The 24660-nt window shown below is 39.1% G+C and overlaps 1 protein-coding gene across 6 annotated transcripts in view; it reads right to left on the reverse strand.

Annotated features, from left to right (window-relative positions):
- Positions 1–24660, reverse strand: part of HIP1 (huntingtin interacting protein 1) — a 71064-nt gene that overhangs the window by 22336 nt on the left and 24068 nt on the right. For 3 of the 6 annotated variants that reach the window (XM_087928424.1, XM_087928439.1, XM_087928449.1), the window contains exons 2-10: positions 12899–12962; positions 12077–12219; positions 11604–11705; positions 10984–11040; positions 9357–9437; positions 7636–7712; positions 7288–7349; positions 5607–5747; positions 4786–4843 (exon numbers count right to left, since the gene is read on the reverse strand). In XM_087928424.1, the coding sequence (XP_087784550.1) occupies positions 4786–4843; positions 5607–5747; positions 7288–7349; positions 7636–7712; positions 9357–9437; positions 10984–11040; positions 11604–11705; positions 12077–12219; positions 12899–12962 (785 nt within the window). The remainder of the gene's footprint in view (positions 1–4785; positions 4844–5606; positions 5748–7287; positions 7350–7635; positions 7713–9356; positions 9438–10983; positions 11041–11603; positions 11706–12076; positions 12220–12898; positions 12963–24660) is intronic. The other 3 variants (XM_026708505.2, XM_026708508.2, XM_026708507.2) reach the window with 1 other exon arrangement.

A 24660-nucleotide genomic window follows, 5' to 3' on the forward strand; every position in this document is an offset into this window, starting at 1 on the left:
CCTTTCTAATACTTGGCCGGAATAGCATCCCACCAGACGAATAAAGGTGGGGATGGATGCTCTTCACAGCTCACAGAGAAAGGGTGTGTCAGGTAAGTACCAACGCCCCTTCTCCAGATGAGCTGTTCAGAGCATCCATTGTTTGGGACATACCAAAGCTTGGCGTGTCCTACGGGAGGGCTTCCGTCTGGTTCGGATTCCCCTTTTCTTGGTCCCTATGGACCCTTTGTAACACTTTCCTGTCAAAGGCAGCCTCCGTAGAGGCGAAGACATCATTCTAATAGTTTCTAAATAAAAGGCGATGGTGAGGCGCATGTTGACGCCTTGTAAATTTTCGCTATTGGCGCTTGTGGCCCATGTTGTCAACATCGCAGCGTTCCAGGTCGAATGAGCAGTGATGCCCCTGGGTACAGGAAGAGATTGTGTCTCATAGGACTTGGGAATTGTGCTCTCAGCCACTTACTGGTCATTGAGGAAGGGGTCTTGCACCCAATGGCGGGTGGTTGAGAAGAAACGAAGAGAACCTTTGTTTCCTAACACACATTGTGCAGTTGAAATATATGCAGAAAGCTCGCCTTACATCTAGATTGTGGCATTGTCGTGCCAGATTTTATGCTGGTTTCAGACAAATGTACGGGAGTATCAGTTCCTATGGTCTGTGGAAACCCAAAATTATCTATGAGTGAAAGATGGACCTGGACTAAGGACCACTTTGTCTGTGTGAAAAATACAGAGCTCCTGTCTAACTGACAAGACTACTAGATCCAAGATGTAACTGGCTGATGTAATGGCAACCAAGAGAACCACCTTGTACGTTAGGAATGGAGACGCATGGTCTACATGGGCTCAAAGGGAGTTTTCTTGAGCGCGGTAAGGACCTTGTTGAGGTCCCACGTGTGATATCAATGCATTACAGGAGGCTGTAAGATTGTAGCCCCGTGCAAGAAAATGGCATATGCGTGGGTGATGAGAGATGGACTGCAAGTCTCTCCTAGTGATGACCGATGCTAAGGCCTCCCCTTTGCCTGTTTATATGAACAAGATAATAATGAAATGTCATATAAATAACACTGCCATCTAACAGGTGTTCCCCTGAGATGAACAGACAGAGCCATCAGAACCTTCGTAAGAACCTTGGGCAGATGACAACCCAAAGGACAGTGCAATGTATTCAAAACATTGAGTATTATAACAAAAACTAAGAGTTTTGCTATGTGAGGATCTAATTGGAATGTGGGGATGGGCCTCCATTAAGTCAACGGAGGGTAGAAAATCACCCCTTCTGAAGCTCAGAAGTATGGAGTTCAGTATACTCATCTTAAGCCTCCTATGAACTATGGATCAATTAAGTCATTTTAAAACTAAAATTGCCCCTGCTGATCTGGTGCCACAGGTTGGTTGCCTGGATCTCCAATAAATGAACAATAGCTGTCTCCATCATGCTCCCTTTAACAGGATCCCCAGAGAAAAAGCAAGTAATGCAAAGGTTCCAGGGAGAGGATGGAAATTCTATAGCCAGGCCTAATTTTCTGATACCTCTAACCTAGGAAACTGAGGTAGAGGCATCCCATCTGTCCGTGAAAGCCTTGAGCCTTCCACCAATAGGGGCACAGTCGTGAGGCCTATGTTGTGCCTCGGAGACCTCTATTTCATGTTCCTCAAGAGATTCTTTTGCTCTGCCCTCCCCTTCAGTATCTATCTCCAGATCGGAAACTATCTGACTGTTGGTGATTCATGTGTCCAGATGGTCCCTGGAGTCTGGAGAGAAAAAGTCCCACTAGAGGGAACGAAGGAACCCTCCAAAAAGCTGGAAAGGACTATTTTGGGGTCTATGAAAAGAGAGGAACTTATTTTCTGCTTCTAGTCTCTATCAGAGATAGGTCGGGGCACCATCAACCAAATTATCTCCCTATATTGGGGAAGAAGCAAGCTTCCATTAGTTGTGTGATATCTGCTTGCCAATGTCTGAGCCATAGCAGTAGGCGAGGAGTAACCTGAGATGCCCTGGCTTGAGCAGATAATTTAATAGAGTTTTGCGGCGTCCTTGTGTGCCCTGATATTGGAATTTGAGATAATCTCCCTCAGATGGCGAAGCAACCTGAGAGACGATCTAGTAAAAAAAAGTGGGGGATGAGGCCGACTCCGCTCTTATGGCCCTCACATCAGATCGACATGCCCTACATGGGGACAACTCGACCCATGGGGACAACTCAATCCTTTGACTTGAGAGCCTCTTCTGCTTCTGTTGGAATTGCAGAGGAGGATGATAATTGCCATTATTGTTTTATCTACTATCATGGTGATGAGAAATTTAGCAGAATGAGAAAACCAAATTAAAAATTTGCTATCATATCCTGTAAATCAGCTCTGCAGCACTTCCACGCCTTGTGGGGAGTTGATACTGCAGAGTTTCCCCTTGAATAAAAAGGCACAGTGGGGCAGATGGGCGCTGATGCCCCCACCCCAGACGGTGTTCCCAGGAGAGAGAAAACAGCCTCGGACCCTTTTAAAATGGAGCCTCTCCCGTCGGGAGCGGGCGGCGGCGATCGTAGCGGCGGCGGCGATCGTAGCGGCTCATCTTGAAAAGATCGTAATGTGAGTTGTTAGCCATGCAGCTGAGGTGTTATCACCTCCAATCACCCGGGGGGCAAGAGATCATTATATGAAGCTATGGTGAGCTCCCTTGGCTTGAGTTATATATCGTAGGGAGCTGCTTGACTCATTGAAACTAAAAGCCTTAAAGGAGTTGTTTAGAGTTTAAAAGCAAACCTTTTTGTTGACTCCTTTTGAAGCCTTTGCTATTCTGGCCAAGCGAAAGGAAATTAAGCTGCCTATATCCATGAAGGCTGAGCAAAAACTGGGGACGCTAGGGAGGAGTCCCATGGAGGAGGAGGAGCGTCCTCTCAATTAAAGCCCAGCCTATCAAACGAGTGACAGAAGCATCATCCCAAACAATGGATGCTCTGAACAGCTCATCTGGAGAAAGTGCTGATCAGGGGACTTGTTCATCTGGAAACTAGTATGCAGCCTATCTGGTTCCTTCTGAAGACAGATTCAAATGAGGTTCCTTAATCAGATAGTGCTATGAAAGAGTACATCCACACCATCAGAATGTACACAACCGTTTCCCTCACAAGACAAATTGAAATTAGATGCATAGTCAATATTATCCTAACATCAAACTAGACTGTACCAATGTTTGTGGTACTTGTAAACTGAATGATCACAGAGAACATAATCCAATGAGTACTTTTCGTTTTTTCCTTCTAGCTGACAAATAGAAGAAAGTAAACAATATTTTTAACTGCTGTCCTCTCCCTGAATTACCACTGGTTATGAAAAATAAAAATCTCCTTACCATATCACCCAAAAGAAATAAGACTTCTTTTCTATGACCTTCATTTCTTTTGTACATATTATTTACTTGGGACATTTGTATGCAAAATATCTCACAAGTCTATTTATAAACATTTTTATATCTGCCAAAATAAATCAATAAATCTGAAATTGCTGTGGAGGGAAAATCAACGTCCTTGTGATTTACAAAGGTGGCAGGACAGCATGCAGCAATTTTTCATCCAAGTACTTGGCTATGACCAAGGCTGCACACTACTCTGCCAGTTGGGGGAGGGAGGGGATGTAAGTATTAAATAATGCATATATGAAAAGAGATCAGAACAGTTTTAGGAACAGGATGCCGAACCTCTATGGGGAAGAGTAGCTTTATTGCAGCTGCTGCATAACGTTTGAGTTGGACTCAGAAGCTAGGAGTAGGGGGAAAATTCTCTCCAATGAGAGTGTTACCAACAAGAGTACATAACTGCAGCACGAGATTCTTGGAAACTTTGTGATTCAAAAAAACCCTGAACTCAATACCACTTTCAACTCAATAACCAAATATAGATAAAATCATGAGAATAAATCAGATCATGTACTGATCCCAAATGGTTCAAAACGTCAATTTGTTAATACTCAAAGATTTATATTATCAGAAAGTAGAAATATTTTTAGAAACTTCAAATCTAGTGGCAGAGGCCAGAGTGTGTGTAACACTGTTAAAAATAAAACACAGGTAGTCTTCGACTTACAACAGTTCATGTAGTGACCATTAAAAGTTGCAACAGCACTAAAAAAAGGTGACATGACTGTTTTTCACACTTACAACCATTGCTGCATTCCCATAGTTCAGGTGACCAACTGACATATTTACAATGGTTGCAGTGTCCTGTGGTCATGTGACCGCTTTTTGCAACCTTCTGGCAAGCAAAGTCAACGGGGAAATCAGATGCACTTAAGAACTGTGTTATTATCTTAGCAACTGTGGTGATTCACTTAACAGCTCTGGCAACAAAGGTTGTAAAATGGGGCAACACTCATTTAATAACTGTATCATAATTTTTCGGCTCAATTGTGGTCATAAATCGAGGAGTATTTGTAATGGAATGCTAAATAATTCTTTATTCTTTATCCAATTTATCCAATTCTTCGGATTGCTGAAGCAAGAGCAAGAATCATCTTGAAATGGAATAATGCTGTGTTTTAATTCTGGTTCTATGTTTAATTCTACGTTTCACATAATATTTCCCCCAAATTCACTCATTCTAACACCTTGCCTCCTGCAAAGTTGAGAACTATGTCAGATAGAACATCTGACTATTTATATTCAGTGGGCTGAAGATAAACAGCCTATTGAATATAAATGCACAGTGACCACTTTCCTACAGATATATTTCCTATTCCCTCATCTCAACAAACAACTCCCCCGCTACCCAAACACACACTCACTTTTTGAACTGCTCCAGGAAACGGTCTCTGTGGCCTTGGAGTGTATCAGCTGGGAGACCTAGAGAAAAGATATCAAGAAAAAGAGTGAACCGCAGAATATTTGGATACCTCAGCTAGCCATATCTGTGTGGACATGCAAACAAGAGAATCAGAGGGGCCAGGTGGCACTGCCCATCAGCTGTGACCGACACAGAGCAAGACACGTCCAAGGAACTGAACACTGAAAGGAACTAAACACTAACAGCATGGATTACTTCAATTATCTTGACAAGATGGATAAATTACTAAAATATATATAATGCTTATCTTTTCAGGTTGCACGATGATACAATGGACCTTTACATCCTTTGCCTTTAAAACTCTTTCTCTTAAGCTCAGATTGAGGGACTCGTAGTTTACTCTGTGATATGGTAAAAACTATCACTGTCTCCTATTATGCCCCATGTTCCAAGACACTCATATAATGATTGAATGAATGATTCACATCATATTTAATTACATCTTACTTTATAACCTTTCCTCTGCCCTCCCTAATTTTTTTTTAAAAGTAAACAAACAAATCCAATATGGTAACAATAATACTGGCCTATATCAGGTGAGACTGTATTTCTAAATTATGTTTGTGAAACAATTCCAAGATTTGGAAAAAAGCAAAATATGATGAATTAATATATTATTCCCAGGACACTTTTACTGTATAGTAATAAACCTTATAAGTGATCAGATGGAGAGTGTCTTGGTCATCCTAATTACTGTAGCTAAAAAGAATGAAAGTGGTGATGGAATTCAGGCCAAAAAGGGATAGATAGATTTGTACTTACAGGAGTGTAACTTGAACAGCAATTTTACTGTGTAGTCATAGAGGTGGCTGCAGTCTAGAATGACCTGAATCAGAGGGGCCAAGCGGCACTGCCCGGCAGCTGTGACCGACACAGAGCGAGACATGTCCAAGGAACTGAACACTGAAGGGGAACCACACCAGCAGCATGGATTATTTCAATTATCTTGGCAGGATGGATAAATTCATGTTCTAATCACAGGGGGAAAAAAAACTCCAAAAATGCCATAAATAACAATAATCTATAAAAGTGGTAATAACAAAAGTTAACAAAATTAAATTTGAGGGAAATTGTTCCATAAAAGAGAATAAAAGTTAAAAGATGAAATAAAAAACAGAGGAAAAAAATTACTTAGGAGGTTGCAGGGAGGGGGAAAGAGCTAGCGATCTTATGGCTGCTTTATATCTCTGCAAATGTTAAAGACACTTGTTTTAGCTATCAAAAGTTCTCCAAAGCAAATTACATTGGGTATCAATTTTACACTTAGTGTGCCCAAACAGGGTAATGGAAAGCATAGACCCTGGGCCACCCAGCCTGCATTAGAACAACTGAATGTACAGGAGAAAGAAATCAAGAAACAAGAACACGAATACAAAAAAAAAAAAATCCCACAAGGGCCTGGAAATTATGCAGTATGAGGAGGGTCCAAGCAATGAGCAGAGGAGCATTAAAAATGTCAACCAAGAGCAAGGATTTACTGACACTAAAAACCGAAGAACTGATTTAATTCTTAAAATGATTAAAGACAAGAATTATACCTCATTAAAACATCTTTCATATTAGACCTAAAGTTCTACAGAACCAACTGCCTATAGTAGCAGAGAACAAAAGCCTGTTTCATGAGATTCAGAGAGCTAAGTAATTTGCAGCGACAGTTGTTGCTCAGGAGAAAGAGAGAAAAGGGACAGATATTGGCCACACTTAGAAGTAGGCAAATTCTGTGTCATGAACCAAGATATGCAAGGTACCCATCTTAGTAGCAGGAGAGACAAGGGAAGGGCCCTTTTCCCAGCCTGAAGCCTACTTGATAGTCTTAAGATGTCTCGAAAGGGTGTATTTACTCCTTTTAGTCTGCAGTGGATAAAATTATGAAATACTGATGTTACAGTTTTTCCTTCAGTTTAATGAACTTAAAATATTCTTTTTTGATGTTAGGCTTATCTGCACAGAAGCATCATGAAAATCTACAGCTGAAAAAGGCTTTGGGCTATGTGGAAAAAAGCCAGAGAAGATGCCTGTATAATCCAACTGCCTAGACTCAAGAGTATGTGAATTTTATTGTTTAGGTTTTATTTAACCAATGAGCAGAAACATATTTTTTTTTCCACATTGGTCAGGATTATGAACACACAACCCTCACAATGCCCCTAAACTTCTCACGATACCCCACAATTGATCATCTTATTGTGGATGCTGGGAATTGGAGTTCATATGTAACATTACTGCAGTAGTTCCATAACCTAGGTTTTCTCAATCATCATCTAAATTGCCTATTTGTCTAAACTAGAACAAAAGAAAAGTTTAGGATAATTTCTTATGAGCCATGATCCCCATTAAAGAGATAAAAATGCTTGTGTGTTGAAACTTACAAAGAGTGAACAAACAACTTCTGGAAAATATCTTGCTATAATATTTAAAATTGTTGTCCTCTGTAAAACGTTACCTGTCTGAAATAGGTTGAGTTCACATTCCAAATAGTCAAACATTTCCACAGTGAGCTGGAAACTAAAATGGAAAGAAGAGACTGAATAGAGATTCCTACAAAATAAAATGAAGGTTCAACTTGGCAGAATCACTTTGTGGCTTTGTTTTCCAAGAGAGTAAACTAACAATATTCTACACAGCAATCCAACAATATTGAGAAGGAAAACTCTGGAAGAGCCCACAGGTGCTGCACACAACCTGATTTTTAATTGTTCTGGTTTACCTGAGAAAGAATCCCCCCCAAAACTAATTATGCATCCTTAAATCCACAACTGCCCCATAATTTGCACCATCAAGTAGCACTTACAAGTTATTCACATCATTCTCGCCCGTCTCATCAAGCTGTCTGTCTGACATCTGGAGGTTTCCAGGGAATCTGGGATTCTACACAAAAGGACACAAAGATTAAGAACAGTACTAAGGCTCCGGATCAAGGCAGGTCGGGATAATATGCTCCTGCCAGATACTGTTCTCAGATTCATCTGAGTTTTGGTGCCCAAAAACCGAAGACAATAATTGGGATGAGAGTAACTCTGCCTGGCAAATTAATCACTTTGGACAGTGTTAGGCTTTATACATAGAAGAGGCGTATGTATTTCCTTCCCTCACTCTACTGTTAAACTGAAGTGAGTGCATCTTTGAATCTCATTTTTGAAAGCAGAAAAGGAGACAAAAAAGCATATTTCTTAATTATAGGAAATCATAAAACAGCAACTTCAAAAGAAACAAGAGAACGATAACAACAAAGACTTGCCTACAATGTGGGCTTTAAGAAAACCGAATCTCATCAGAATTAAATAATCCAGGCAGCTGGATATGTTGGTGCTTTGCCAGAGATTCAAAAGCAGTAATTCATTACTGTTCTTCTATTCATAGGCATCCTCCAACCACAAGAGGGAATTACCTTCTCTCACACATACATGTAAGCTGCACTTTGCTAGCCTATGAAACTGCTTATAAATCAGAGGCCTGCCTTCTTGAAGACGCTCATATAATCCAAGCTTCCTATTCCAACTAGCCACATTCCATTCTATAAATACCTGCTATCCACTCCCAAATGTGATACAGACTTGAGTCAAATGGGATGGCCTGGAGCTAATCATAATATAAACTACAATGCAAGTTAAGAAGTGGAGGAAAGCCTATAGAATAACATTAAGAGGGTTATATACCAATAATAAAAGACAGATAATGGGGGGGGGGGGAGGTCCACCCACACCGTTTTGCACCTCACTTATATGTGCTTTACAAGTGAATGTACATACATATATGCATGTATCACAGTCCTTATATAATCAACCATTCTGACCGTAAACTCAGATACTTGGGGACACAACACTTACAGATCAGAGAATTTGAAATGGCTGATCCAGATCTTCCTCTAAGATATATGGGGGAAATATATTTGGCTGTGTTAATCATAAGAATAGGCAATACTATGGTAAGAAATTTAGAGGAAAGTTTCTCTGCCTGTCAAAGAAGAAATCCTGCTCAAGCAGGTGGAGATATTGATAATTCTGATATTAAAATGCTAGCAAGACTAGCCTGTATCAGATGCTGGAGTATACTGTAAAGATAGCAATCAGATTAAAGAACAACATTTAGAAATGTAGCAGAGTTTCAACTGGCCATTTTCTCTAGCACATTATCTATGGGATCAATAAATTAGTACCATACTACAAATTTTCAGGGCAGTCAAAAGTGTACCAATTACCATATCTTTCAATAAAAGCAACCAGCGCTACAAATTATACAGACATATTCCAGAATATTCTGTTGTCTTCAAAATGAATGATTTGCATATACTCTTAAAAACTCTGGAATCTTATTTATAAATTAGTTTAATTCTATGGTTTTCATCAGGGAAGTTGCTCCTACTTCTAACCTAGTTTGGACATCAAGTTCAGGCTACTGTTCATTCCATGGTCTCTACAGGCTCCCATGGTCTCAAAGTGCTTTGCAGACAAAACGAAAATGGCGAGATGTCCTGTTCTCCAAGATGTGCAGAAGCAATAAAGAAAAACTTACTTTTGTGTGGAATTCCATCTTGGTTCTCAGCAATTTGAGGTAGATGCTACATAATTGTCCATAACCCTCACTCAAATGGCCCTAAGGGAAAAAAAATAAAATAACAAGATTGGATTAATCTCTTTATACAGGGGTCCCCAACCCCCAGCCTCAGTACTGGGCCATGAGCCATGCAAAAACAGGCCACTGGGCAAACCCCTGTGCATCCCCACTTGTACAAGCAGCAGGTGAATGCATGCGCTCTATTTACATGAGCAGTGGACGCACGTGCCTGCCACTCACGCAAATAGAGCAGCCTGCGCTTGTGTGCTGCTCATGTAGAACCATCCCCTCTCCCCACCCCCCACTGATCCGCAAAGCTGGAAAGGTTGGAGAACTTTGTCTTAATAGTTTAACTTGCAAATGTTTTACCTGGGGAAAACATAGTTCATAGCCCTTTGTGTAAAAATGTATCATAACCACCTTTCAGGACACATATATTAAAGGTATATTTTACTTTTTCTTCTCTTATCCCCTCTGGAATTGCACCATTGACAGTGTCTGTCACTGATCTCGACAAATGTTGTGCTGGTTAGGCCATATCCATGTCCGCCTAAGCACTCTATTTTAATAGGGATTTATCAGCAATATACAAATAGTTTTTTAAGAACCTTACAAACTGCCAGCATTTGGGGGCAAAACTCAGAAGCAGGGGTCTATTGCTGCCATGAATGGCTCAATTTCCTCAGCATTTATTCCTTCCTCCTTTTCAGGGGAAAAAGATACATGTATTCTCCACTTAGCTACTTTTCACACATCAAATTCTTGTGCAAATAGCTGTTAAAACTACAACAGTATATTTTAAAGTAAAGCTACACATTTTTATAGTATCCTATTTAGTTATAAAAATAAAAACCTGTGAAATAGTGCTGCAACCAATATCCAGAAGACAATTATCAGTTCCAATGCTTGAGAAAAGTCTGTATGCCAGCTTGGCAAAAGAAGACCTCTACGTACCTGCTATTAGCAGGGATAGGAAGAGAGGTTGTGAGTACTAGTTTGTGCATCTTTCCAAGAACTTTAATTTCATTTTTACAGTTAATAATAATTTATTTGTAATAATTTAAAATAATAATTTCTTTCTAAATGTAAAAAAAAAATCACTATTTGTATTCAATCCTAAGATTTCAGTGTCCCTTAAAGGAAAAAAGCAGCAACACACCCTTATGTGGAGTCCCTTTCTTCACCTGAGTCAGCCTTTCTTCAAAGCTATTAAACACTCAAGAAACTGGCCAGCAAGAAAAAGATAAACAGTTCAGTAAAGCTAAGAAATTAATAGCAGCTAGTATACGCAATGTAAATACGGCTTCCCATTAAGTATGAATTCAACAAAAAGATAACAAGAAATGCCATATCTTCCATCCTCTTCCATCCTCAATGTGGCCAAGGTTTGGCACATTTGTCTACATTCATCTCACTGTTCTGCAGACCTTCTCTAGCCTAAATTTTCAGAAAATACATTACATTACCCAAATGGCCTAAAACAACTCTCTGCTCTCCTGATTTCAAAATGAACAAGAACTTGAAAGGTATGTTTATTACTAAGAGAAGCAGCTCTTTGTAGGTCCAAATAATACTTAGTACTCACCCACATGCGGCTCATGTCACTGAGCTCACTCTTGTATCTCACAGAATCCTTCAAGACCTGCAACAAGAAGGGAAATAGGCTATTTGAGCAGCTAGTGAGTGCCCCCCAGGTCAACAGAACCACCAGAAAAAAATGAAATTAGAGGTTAATCGTCTATTATTGTCAAGTGAAAGAAAAGGAGAGGGCATGTAGTGAAAAGAGCAATAGCACTTAGACTTATATACCGCTTTATAATGCTTTACAGCCCTCTCAAAGCAGTTTACAGAGTCCGCCTATTGCCCACAACAATCTGGGTCCTCGTTTTACCCACCTCGGAAGGATGGAAGACTGAATCAACTTTGAGCCTGGTGGGATTTGATCTGCCAAATTGCAGTAGGAGTAGCTTGCAGTACTGAGCTCTAACCACTGCACCACCAAGGCACCTAATGGTTGGCTTTACTTTATTTTATATGCTTATTATATACCCACATCTGAGCTACTGTTAAGGATTGTTTGTAAACTATAAACTGGAAAGTGATTTTAGATCTTGCAATAATATGTATGTTTAAATATTTCACTGGCATATAGGAAAATGACCAGAGCACCAGCTTTGTACTTTTCTAGCCTGTGTGCTTGCATACAAAAATCAAATTGTACAGATGTCTTCTGGTGTCATCAGGGATAGTTTTGTCCAATATGTTCAATAATGTTCTTTTTCTTGGATTGGAATTTAGAATTATAATCTGGAGTAAGACAACATTAGTTAGTGTTAATCATGGTTAAACATTATGTCTTTACTATATTAGTATTTGCATATTGAATTGAAAAATGAGGTTTGTGTGGAGCAAAACAAACTGTTAAAACAATATAGCTCATTACATTAAGAAATGATATTAAATCTGAAGGTATTCTATAACCAACAAGTTCAAAAATTAATCATTATATTCCTCCTAGTTGCTCTAAAGATGCCGTTACTATCTTTTAAAGACATTTCTATTACACATTTTATATTTTATCAGGTTTATTTAAGATTTTAATGGTAGCATAATATTGAGATATGTTATTTATTTCATCTTACCAAAAATTTTAAGAGAAAAAAAGGGTATGGCCTTACATTTGGATGTCCATCACGGAGAAGCTTGTGGAAGACATGGCAAAACTTCCAGCACAGGACAGCATTGCTGGAAAGGGGTAGGCGGTTTACAACAGACCAGAAGGTGTGGGCTCCTTTTTCATGGTGTGTTCCCAGGATGCATGGTGAGAGATAAGCTAAGGAAAATGAGAGAAAAGCAGCACAAAGGATACAGAATAATGTGAAGAAAGAGTGTCAATGAGCAGGATGGAAGGGAGGCCTGGAAAATAAAATTCTATCAGATCTACCTTAATATCACTTAGCTGAATTCACAGATATATCTTTTTCTTTCATTCTCCAGCAACATGATAAGATTTACAGAACTCCAGATGGGAAACTAGCCTGAAGATGCATGGGGAAAAGCTCTGATCTATTGTAGTTATTGTTTTCCATACCAAGCTGGAGTTTCTTTCATTAGCAGTTGTCTATTATCCTTCCAGATGTGAGAAAATATTCCAGCTATTCCAGGAACTGATGGCTTCTCAGGGTATAGACTAGATTTGCTATACTCAAGCTAAGAATCTTGGAGTAAAAATTTGTAGTTGTCTTAAATGTGTACTTGTCTTAAAATTCAAACCTAGCTTGCATACTTTTTTTTTTTTGGGGGGGGGGGGCGCAGCATTGTCCCAGCATGTACTTTTCTACAAAGAAAAGTTAGGAGCAAGCTCCTTTTCATATTATAATGCAGGTATTTCATTCCAGTTCATCACAGACAGATCGTGATGGAATTTGACTCCAGCCAGATACATCCCACCTTTCCAGCTTCAGAATCCTTTTTCCAGAGCTCTAATTTTAAAAGGATATTTCTGGCATGTTTCTCTTTGACAGCAACTTCCTGAGCATTAATGGCCTTGTTGATGCTGACAGTCTTTAAAAGAGAGAGAGAGAGAAGGAAGGGAGACAAATGTTAGTAAGAAAGAATATGATCATACAGAAACCCATCCTCACACCAAGCCCTCCATAATCTGCAAATTCCTGGACACATATTTGGGAAGCAACTGCGGGCTGCCATATATAGCAACGGCCAAGAAATGTTTGCTTAGAACAATGCAAAGATTCCAGTCAGAGTAAAAAAGAATTCCTAGGCTGGAAGAAGGCAAAATCAACCCATCTTGGTTGGTGCGAGAGCATAGGAGGCAAATATTTGTCAGGGTGATAGTAATTATTGCTCTAACTGTTCCAACTTTTTAATTTATATCCCCATATTTTCCACTTGTTAAAAACATAAAGTTAGCTGTGTTTGGTTCATAAACTGATGAATGAGTACTAATATTTTGGGGATGCAACATGGCAACCAATTGACACTACTAACTTCAAATTTATGGCATATTTAAGTGGAAGAACCACATAGTAGATTGCACTGGCCTCTTTATCTACCATAATATGTAGGAAGACCCGTTTACCTACTGGTAGTCCAACGATGTGCTGAAAACTGCCGCTAGAAAGCAAGGAATTGGGTGAAAAGAGAACTATGCCGAGATATGAGAGAAAGACTCTAAATTTTGCTTATATGTAAGCCAGCAGGTTTGGGCGTAAATACAAGTGAAAGCAGTTTCAAAAAAATTAAAACTGCCTTTATAAAATACTGTAGCCTTATTTTGATAGCATTTTTTAGTAGCTGTTCTATTAAGAATACTCCTGCAAGAGACCTTGGAAAATCTCAAAATCACCTCACTTTAAAGTGGCTTATTATTTTACAAAAATGGAATGAAGGAATATTTTTCACTAGTGTATATAGCTCCTGGAAAAAAACAAGCAATTTCAACAATTAGAAAACAACTCTCCTATTTGTCTCTCGATGGAGATAAACACAGGAATAATTATATGTTTTGCCATCTTTGTATCCTGTCAAAGAGAACTAAGACTGTCACCCCAAATGACTCAGCATTGTACATCACGTTGCTCCATATTTGGATATCATAAAAGGAACTGATGCTTGCTTTCATCTTTTGTTAAAAAAATTGCATTGTTTTAAACATCATATTGTCACATTGGATATCTACTGTTTCAGTTCACAGATCAGTAGGGTTTGGTCTAGGGTCAAAATGGACTCCCAAGCCTCAATATCTGCTGCTACTAAGTTGGGTCAAAACAGACTGTTCAACCATTTATGTCATAGTTGGTGAGCAGAAGAACCAAGATCACAACCAGATCTATTTTATAGATCCTAAGCAGTTGCTAATCAAGAATGATTTTAAAACAATGGCATGGTTTCCTGTCATTTAAGGAAAATGGAAGATAATATATATCCTAAATCAGATTTCCATAGTGAAAATGCCCTCTTAAGGTATATATAACTCAGGAGACAAAAAGGCAGAAAACATTAACCATATCCATGTGGATAACATGGTTCTCCCCAATTTGCATCATTTTATTGTTACAAAACTTACTTGCCTTTAAAGTGTCTTTACTCATTACCTCCTGTGCAATAAACTACAGTACATGGAGAATCTATTCTGAAGGGTCCAAAATAAAAGGCACCAGGAAATTACTAAGATAGGGTATCAGGACCATCATGTCCTATTCTGGTACTGGGAGATGCAGTCTTTTGATTTGGCATACTCAAAAATGATTTTAACCTGTGACTGACAGCATAGGTGGTTATAAATCGGGGAGGAAGTGGAAAGATTAATAACTAATTAATTTACAACCAAGTAAGTAGAATGGAAGGTAACTTCCCATTTTTTCACACACTTCTAGGATTCTGACTGTAGGAAAAAAATAGTCATGACTCAGAAATCCAAAGTGAACATTATAAAATATTTCTTATTTTAACATGTAACCCACAAGAAGGAAAACTGAAAAACTAAAACATTTAACGAAAGCCCTCCTAATACTGGGCCACTGTGCTTATGCAGGGAATCTGAAATGTTCCCTTGGGCATTTGCAATGTTTGAGAACCGGATCCTGCCTCTTAGGAAGCTAAGAATGTTTTTTTTCCTGGCTCTGCCAAGTAGAGTCTAGATTTAAACTCAGACAAAATATTCTTTGGAAAGTCATCAAGTTCTCTTTTTGAAACCACAGAGATCTTGATCCTTTGCCTTGTTATGAACTATTTAAACCTCCCCTGACATCTTACAAAGAAACATTATCAATTGGAGGGGGAGGGAAGGAAGGAAAAAGGAAGTTGCATTGGCGAACCAAGTCAACAGCCAATACTGTAAATGCAACTTTGAAAAAGCTTTCCTTTGGAGGAATTCTAATCACAGCTGCAGAATTGTGAATGAGATTTCTCTGACTCAACTGGGGGAGGGACTGGGGATGCAAGGCCGAATTTTGAAGCCTCATTTCCTTCCTGCTGTACCAGCTGAAGAACCAGCCTTCTCTTTCCTAGATTTGTATACAGAACTGGACTTTCTCAGGGTTGAAAGCTTCCATAACTCACAAAGGAGGGAAACGGTCAATCTTCAGCCAAAAGAACTTCATTCTTTAACACTTCTTGTTTCAACAACTCTGTATGGAACAGGTTCCCAAAAAGGCAATTATCAGCTGCAACATCAGCTTGCATGCTAGATGACATGTTCACCAACTTTCACCAACTATAATAGCAATAGAAAACCAAGCACTGGATAGTCCTACTTCTCTTAAATTATCCCCCTAAACAGAGTAAAGCCATATAAGAAATCCTAGTATAACATAAATATGGAAATCTCTGTCAAATTGCCAGCACTTTGTCTCTTTCTCTTAACAGAAACATCTTGAAGTGTTGCTATTATTAATTATAAGATCTTCAAAAAAAGCCCTTTAAATCTTTTTGATTTCTAGCCATATTATGTATGTAATTTGACATGCAAATCTGGACCCAAATGTGATGTCTCTCTTGAATCGTAGAGGGGAGCCAAGTATCTCTCATGGAAAGCTAACCCCCCCCCCTTTTTTTTTACTGCTCTGAAACCCCTGAAAATTCAGTGGCAAAGCAGCAATTAACCGAGGTGCAATTTCCTGCTGATTTTCAGATACAAATAGCATTGAGAAGGCTAAACCCAACCATCTGCATCACCGAACCATTTACTACCCACAGTAGTTTGGCTGCCAAATGAAAAAGGAATGTGTCTCAGCCACCAAAAAGTTGTCCACGCCAGTATGGCTGACTTTCCAATCCACGCTCATGAACTCTAAGCTGAAAATTAGTTGGGTCAAAGAGGCATACGTTTAATACTGGCTCTATACCAGGGGTGTCAAACTTGCGGCCCGTGGGCCAGATGCATCACGTGTTGGCCCTGCCCCCGCCCAGTTTAGAGAAGAGGGAAAAAGTCCCGATACGTCACGTGACGCCGCCATGATGCTGCGAGTTTGACACCCCTGCTCTACACAAAGATTAAACTCATAAGTGACTTGCTTTAGAAGCAGGCAACTTGGTCAGCTAATTACATCTTCTGACGATGTCTGTAGACTCAGAAATAGAAAGGGGGAACCTGCAGATTAAATTTAAGTTGAGAGACAATAAACAGTAAACACTGCTTCCTTTCATAGAACACAGAGTACCTAAGCTATTAAGAATAGAGACTGTGGAACCTCAATTTGTAGAGGACTGTTCTTCAGTTCTAGCTTGGTTATATGTCCAGGTTTCATTTCAGTATAACCCAGGTCCTTTCTGCCATCTTTCCAACTGTCCAAGCAAACTGATAGAAGGTACACTTAAATTATAAAATAGCCCTAATCAAAGAACAGGTGGAAATTCCAATCCTGCAAAAGGAAGAATTTTTCTCTCCAATGCCAAATATGAGTGGAACCCAAGCTTTCAAGTGGACAGCTTGGTTAATAACTGGGCTGAAGAGCAATGCACTGGATGCGTCTCTAGTCTTACAACTTTCTAATGTAATGTAGGAAATCTTTTGGAGGCAATATTAACATTATTGGGAGTGCTTGAGAGCTATAATGAGAGGTAGACATTCACACATACATATGAAGTCAGGGTTTTTTTATATGCATGGTATTTTATGTTTCCTGCCTCAAATTGATGTGAAACGACTACTGATTTTTGAGTGTGGTAGAAGAAGCCTGAAAAATGAGAAGACATACGTATCCCTGAAGTCTTAGATTACATGTCACTGTACTCTCAAATAATAATGCTTGCTACACAATAATTCATCTAGGGCTCAGACACATAGACTATACTGTATTTGTCCAACCGTCCAGGCTGAATATTTTTGGCCCAGCTTACAATGTATCTGACAGAAGTAAAACAAAAAACAAATGCCAGCATGTATCCAGATTTTATGATATTAATATCTGGAAAAGTGTCTATTATGTTCCAGATCTGATTATAAAAGACAGTAAAAGCATTTTTTTGGCAATTATTTTTTGTAAAACAATATTTTCAGGACAGACATTGTATCTCCATGAAATATTCTAAAAGGGACATTTTAAAAAACTGAATATAAAAGCAGACGTGAAAACCCGAACATTTTATTAATACCATTTAAACTAAATTTGAGTAATGGAATGAATATTCATAATGTGCCATACAGTAAAGTTGGTAAGTATGGAGCTCTTTGTACACCATCCACCTTCATTTCCGGGCACCTCCAGTCTTTGCCAGATGGAAGAGGCCCACATTCATCTCCTCTTTCATTCAGGCTTAGCTCACATCACAGAGGGATATTTTACCACAGATAAACAGCCACCAAATTTTACATTCTTATGCCCCAATGATATTACCAAGCCTGATAATGAAATGTCTGCAGGAAGAAAAGCAGACTTAAAGAATACAAAGAAACCAAACACCGATAGTATTGATGAGTTTAGCTTTGAAATCATCTGAAAGATGCATCAACTCCCTAAGTATAATTTTTAGACATCAATCTTTTACAGTACCTTCTCCCCTTTAGAAATGCCCCTGGTCCTGCTACAGCACCACAGAAAGTGAATAGCACCTATTTTAAGTAGAAATGGACCATTAAGAGCCTTGGTGGTGCAGTGGTTAGAATGCAGTTCTGCAGGCTACTTCTGCTGCCTGCCGGCTGCCTGCAATTTGACAGTTCAAATCTTACCAGGCTCAAGGTTGGCTCAGCCTTTCATCCTTCCAGGTGGGTAAAATGAGGACCCAGATTATTGGGGGCAATATGCTGACTCTGTAAACCGCTTAGAGAAAGCTGTGAAGCACTGTGAAGCGGTCTATAAGTCTAAGTGCTATTGCTATTTAATCCAATGTGATTTATCCATACACAAAGTAGCTCTTACATGATTGATATGAAGCTGAAAGAACTGGAAATATTTAGCTCTGAAAAGAGAAAATTGAAGCCCAATTGCCCCACTGAAAAGATGGGCCAGCAATGATTTTTGAAGACCAGAAATGGACACTGTTATGTACTTAAACTTCCTATTACAAATGCAATCTCTGTGTTTTCCCACTGCAGTTTTAAAGTGTCCCCCATCACCACTACCACCTTACCTCAAGCACTCCTGTCTGTTTTGGCCAATGCATTTTATTTCGTTTTGGACTAAACTCAGCAGTTCATTGCCTACTATACAGAAGCAGGAATGCATCCTCAACTGAGTCAGTGCATGCATCTTCAAGAGCAGCGGTCGCCTACTAGTGGGCCGTGAGTAAATTTTGGTGGGCTGCAGAGAAATCTCACCCCCCAGAGCACCCCCCCCAAAGCAATTACTCCAGGCTGCGCCAAAACACAAGGCTGCGCCAACCATATTAAGAGCAACTGCGTTCTTTTCGCTGATGATGTAAAGCTGTTCAATACCACAGACAATACTGCTACCCTTCAAAAAGATCTTGACTATGTATCAGAATGGTCAAACAAATGGCAACTTCAAATCTCAACAAATAAATGCTCTGTCTTACATATTGGCAAAAAAAATCAGAAAATAAAATACAGGCTGAATAGTCAATGATCCAAACTCTGCTGATGATCCAAACTCTGTCAAGGATCTTGGAGTATTCATCTCAAATGACCTAAGTGCTAGAGCCCACTGCAACTACATAGCCAAAAAGGCATTAAGAGTTGTTAACCTAATCCTACGTAGCTTTTTCTCTGGTAATATCATACTACTAACTAGAGCATACAAAACATTTGCTAGACCAATACTTGAATACAGCTCATCAGTCTGGAACCCACATCACGTATCTGATATTAGCACAATTGAGAAAGTCCAGAAATATTTCACAAGAAGAGTTCTCCACTCCTCTACTTGTTGCAGAATACCTTATGCCACCAGACTTGAAATTCTAGACCTAGAAAACCTAGAACTATGCTGCCTTTGGTCTGATCTATGTATAGTATATAAAATCATACATTGCAATGTCCTACCTGTCAATGAATACTTCAGCTTCAACCATAACAACACAAGAGCACACAACAGATACAAACTCAAGGTTAACCGCACCAAGCTTGATTGCAGGAAATACGACTTCAGCAACAGAGTGGTCATTGTCTGGAATACTCTACCCGACTCTGTAGTTTCTTCCCCAAACCCCAAAAACTTTAACCTTAGACTGTCTACTATCGACCTCACCCCTTTCCTAAGAGGTCTGTAGGGGGCGTGCATAAGCGCACCAACGTGCCTACAGTCCCTGTCCTATTGTTTCTTTTATTTTTTTTTTATTTTTCTTATATGTACCCATTTCATGTATTCAAAACTATGTATACACTTATACTTATTATCTTGTAAACAATTGACAAATCAAATCAAATCAAATCAATAAATAAATAAATATGGCCTGCAGGAACCCTCCCCGCCCACTCACTCCTTACCCAGCAAACTTGCCTGCTAAGTTGCTATTTTATCTTTTTTTTCTCCCCTGACCCTCACCTCTTCTGCTGTGCCAGGAGATTTAGATTAGCTAGGAAGCAGGAAATGGTTGGATTTCTTGCTTTCTAGCTAGTCCTTAAATCTTCGGCTCTGCTTTTAAGCACAGCTGAACCTCCCTTAGGACTGAAGGTTCTATTATTCAGTGCAGGCTCACAGCAAGCAAATTTTATGTGACAGACTCAGGTAGCTGATGGCAGATAGATAGATCACTGAATGATTCTGTGAGCAACTCAATCTGCCTGCCTGCTCTGCCTGATTTTGGGTAAAAGTTGCTCTTTTTTTATAAAAAAAATTCAATATTTACATACATGGTGTGTTGTGAGTTAATTTTATGAGTTTGCTTCAGTGGTGGTATTTGACTGGTTTTGCCCAGTTCTGGCGAGCCAGTAGGAGTGATGAGCAGCGGAGACCCAACTGGTTCTCTCCGCCGCTCTGCTGTTGGGCCCACCCACCTGCACAGGCTGCCATACTCACTTTTATCTGCTGAATTTGAAGCGCAGCTGCTTTGCGCGGCACAGAATAGTGCCGCGTGAAAACTGCTGAAGCGACCAGGATCGTGCAGGCTTGCAGGAAGTGAGTTAGAATGCCTCTGCGCCTGCACAAACACCTCTGGCACCTGCACAAAGTGTGAGTTTGGCATGCACGTACACACAAAGTGTGCGCACACGCATAAAGCGCGCCCAAGCCATACCCACCGAACCAGTGGCAGCAATATTTGAATCCCACCACTGGTCTGCTTACAAGCAAATTTTATGTGACACACTGAGCTAGCCGATGGCAGATAGATAGATCTCTGAATGAATCTGTGATTCTGTGTGCAACTCAATCTGCCTGCCTGCTTTGCCTAATTTTGGGTAAAAGTTGCTCTTTTTTATTAAAAAATTCAATATTTATATAACTATTTATAATATTGACATACAAACTAGTCACATGACCAAGCCACACCCACAAATTAGGCCATGCCCACAGAACCGGTTAGTGGTCCCTGGGATTTAAAATTATGAGTTTGGTGGTCCCTGAGGTCCAAAAGGTTGGCGACCCCATTCCAGAGCTACTTTTACCAGGAATGCTATCACAACACAATAGTTATAATGCTTATCTTATAAACAGCAGGTTGCTTGTTCAAAACCTAGCATAAATGTTTTAATTACTATTTTTGTTTCCCTGGGTTAGTTACTTTCACCTGGGATTATTTTTCTTAATAAATTCAATAACATATGCTTCATTATTTTCTCAAACCATTTATTGAGGAAAATGAACTGAAGGAAATTAAGAAACTTTTGACATATATGAAAGACATACTAGAACACTGGAAATTTTATGTTTCCTGTACTAGAACTTCATTCCTTTGGGTACATGCTGTGGAATATTCACTGAATTGGAGCAACCAAAGATATTTGGAGGAAGTGAAAAGCCCTAGTAAATTATCAGTCTCCTAAGTTAAGCAGCAACAAAGTAATGTCATCTCTATTATTACCAAGCCTCAGAACATAACATCTAATGATACTATCTAAAAAATTCTTCAATTGTACCTTTAACTTTATAATACTGAGTTGAAGGTTACTGGAGAAATTGGTTGAAAAAAAAAGCTATTCCAAAGATTATACCAGACTAAATTATTTATGTGGCTGTACTTTTTTCTCTTGAGGAAATAATAGATACTATTAAATCTATAAAAGCAGCAAAAGGTCCTGGACCTGAGTAATATAAGACATATATATTGAATTTTTTTTTGCTTCTATATGCTTTGAAGGTTTATCATTATGGCTTTTTGAATGAAGTTTTTTTCCAGCTTATTTTAAAGAGATTTATATAACAATAAACTTTGGATCAGAGAAAACATATTGATAAACAAACAACAACTCTGTCTTGCTTGAATTCAATTTCAGCAAGTTTCATCCCATCCAGATCCCAAAAGTATTCAGACATCAGGACAAAATTTCAGTTGCATCATTGCCTTGACCGAGATACAACTGGGTATCATAACCATATTGATGATACAATACTCCGAACCAAAAAATGATCTCCCTTAATAACAATATAAATATTAAAAATAACTCCATCATATACACACCAATTTCTCCTGCCCCATAACTATTGACTGCAGTGGCCCAGGGTGTAGAATTACTATCATTGTCCCCATCCTGGTAGGCAATAATGTACTGAAGGTAACTAAAAAGTCAATACAGTCTCCATCTCATGCTTGGACCTAAATTCTGATTGAAAGAAACCTGGATAATTCATTTCCTCTTGTCTCCTCCCCCACATTCTGTCAACAAAAGTCTTCAAAAGGATTGAAGATTAGGATTATTTGACAAGTATGGACAGATTTAGGAAGGCTGTCAGGATGAAGTCTGATCCTGTATCTGATGGACAGTACTACCTTATATTTACAATGCTGGGTTGATGATATGGATTCACTTTCTATTTATAGATTAGTCCTTTATTGATCTAATGGAAGGACTAATCAATATTACTCCATGTGATTAAGGTCCAATGCTGTGTTTAAAACTGAGCTGTTTTTTTAATATGTAAATTTTTGTTTTTTGTTTTTTATTTTTGTTCTTTCTTTTACATTTCTATTACTATATATTAAAGCAAAAAAAATCTAGCCTTATATCAGTTTCCCCCCCCTAACTCCAACAGTTGATGTTCTGCTTCATCCAGAGTATGGTAAATTTAAGAAAAAACATGCAATTAGAGAAAGCATCTCCCATATTTATTTCCACCTTTGAGGTTCAGGGCTCCTAATCTGACGATTTAGTATCAACTTCTGAATAATGGTACTAAATGATGCTATTGAGCATAGAATGAATGATTAAAATTATCATAGAATGAAGGATTACAATTGACAGCACTAAGATGTTATGCACACTTACATCCATTCCTGGATCAATGGGCCCTTCTCATAGTCATTCATGCTCTGGTTATCTCCTGTTTGGATTATTGTAATGTGCTCTACACAGGGCTGCCCTTGAAGAGTATTTGGAAGCTTTGGTTAGCTCAAAAATGCAGCAATCTGCACAGTTTTGCACAAGCCTAGATTTGTGCATGTATTACCTCTTCTGCAGGAGCTGCATTGATTGCTAATTTGCTTCCACATATAATTCAAGGTGCTAGTTATCACCTTTAAAGCCCGATATGGCTTGGGACCAGGTTATCTGAAGGATCGCCTCTACCCATTACATCTACCTGGTGGAAAGGTAGGGCATATTGCAGATTCCATCTGTTAAGGAAGTACTTCTGGTAGGACCAAGAAAAAGGGCCTTCTCTGTATTGGCTCCCTCTTTGTAGAACATCACTCCCCAGGGGATAAGATTGCTCCTCTCCCTTTCTACTTGTCTGAAAAGCCCTGAAGACATGATTCTGTCAGTGGGCTTGGGGGCCCTGAGCTGATATAAAGCAGATCAAGTTTCTTTGTCTGTCACAGCTGCAGGGGAGAGGTTGCTGGGGTTTTTTTTAGATTTTAAATTGTGGCTGGTATGCTGCCTGGAGTGACACATATTGGGTGGCCATATATAAATAAAATGCCTTGTCTAAATCTGATAATATTGTAGCTATGATCATTGAAAGGATGTTATTTCCAGTTCCCCTTTAAACTCTATAGGTCCCTCTGATTAAGGCTGTGATACTCTAAGGAAATTACATTGACAAGCCAGCCATCTATTTTTGTTCCTTAGATTTTAAGGCATTGGTGCTAACTACGAAATCCTGAGCAGCTAAATGAGGTATTATCTCTACTTCAAATAATATCCAGCTATTAAATCAAAAATATATCTTCCTCCTTATGTCCATATACATATTAAATCAAGACATAGGAACGGAGAAGTACCTCTGTGGCATCCCTTTGCCAAATATGTTTTCTTCACTGCAAAGATCTCACACACTGCAACATCCTATTAGTCAAGTGACTTTCTGTTGCTAAGGTAAGTTCCTGTGTTACATTGTGATGTCAGCTTATAGGATCCACCTGTTTTTTAAATCAGAATTCCAAAATCCAAAAATTTGCAGCTTGCACCTAGACTTTATAAACCTAAAAAATTGTATTGAGTATCAGGACAAGCTGGAGTTTGTCTTCCGAATAAAGATGATTTGCTTTAAGAGAATCATATTGATAATGCTACTATTATACAGCTAGTTAGAAGGAAGCATTACTGAACTACAGCAGAATATCCAGAAAGCAACAGATATTAAGTTCTATCTTCTACATTTAATAAATATTTTTGCCTTTTGAAAATATCAGAATGTGCAAGTAGAATATGAGGCACAACGCTTTTCCATTAGCTCCACTTCCTCTTCATGCATCAGGTTTTTTTTGCCCAAGGTAATCCATTGAAGCTACCATACCATTCAGCTTTAACCAAGACACTCTCTGCCTAGTCAACACCATGCTGTAGTATCCAGCCATCCTTAAAATATTAATTAGGAGTATAGTTTTAATTACCACAACAGTATGATGTCATTAACCACCAATCAGTAATGTTTACAATTCATGTATACTGTGATGGACAACATGAATGGCCCCCAATGCTATAAAACCTGCCTTCTTTTTGTTGCTTGAGCAGTTCTGATTCCTCCGGTTTATGTGCTATGATTGCAAGAGAGAAAAATATTCCTGTGCCCCACCCCCACTCTTTCCCCCACAAACCCAAGAAGTCTCTGGGAGCTTTTTAAACAGCAGCTCCAATTCTTTCAGAAAGCTGCAGCAGGACTCTCCTCCCATTCCTCTTAGAGAGGGTAAGGAGATCTCAAGATCTGTATTTGCATGTTGTGTCCCAAAATCTGCACTGGCCTGACTT

The sequence above is a fragment of the Pseudonaja textilis genome, chromosome 1 (assembly GCF_049901715.1).
Source record: "Pseudonaja textilis isolate UNSWEBS1 chromosome 1, rPseTex1.2, whole genome shotgun sequence".
In the NCBI taxonomy this organism is placed as follows: Eukaryota; Metazoa; Chordata; class Lepidosauria; order Squamata; family Elapidae; genus Pseudonaja; species Pseudonaja textilis.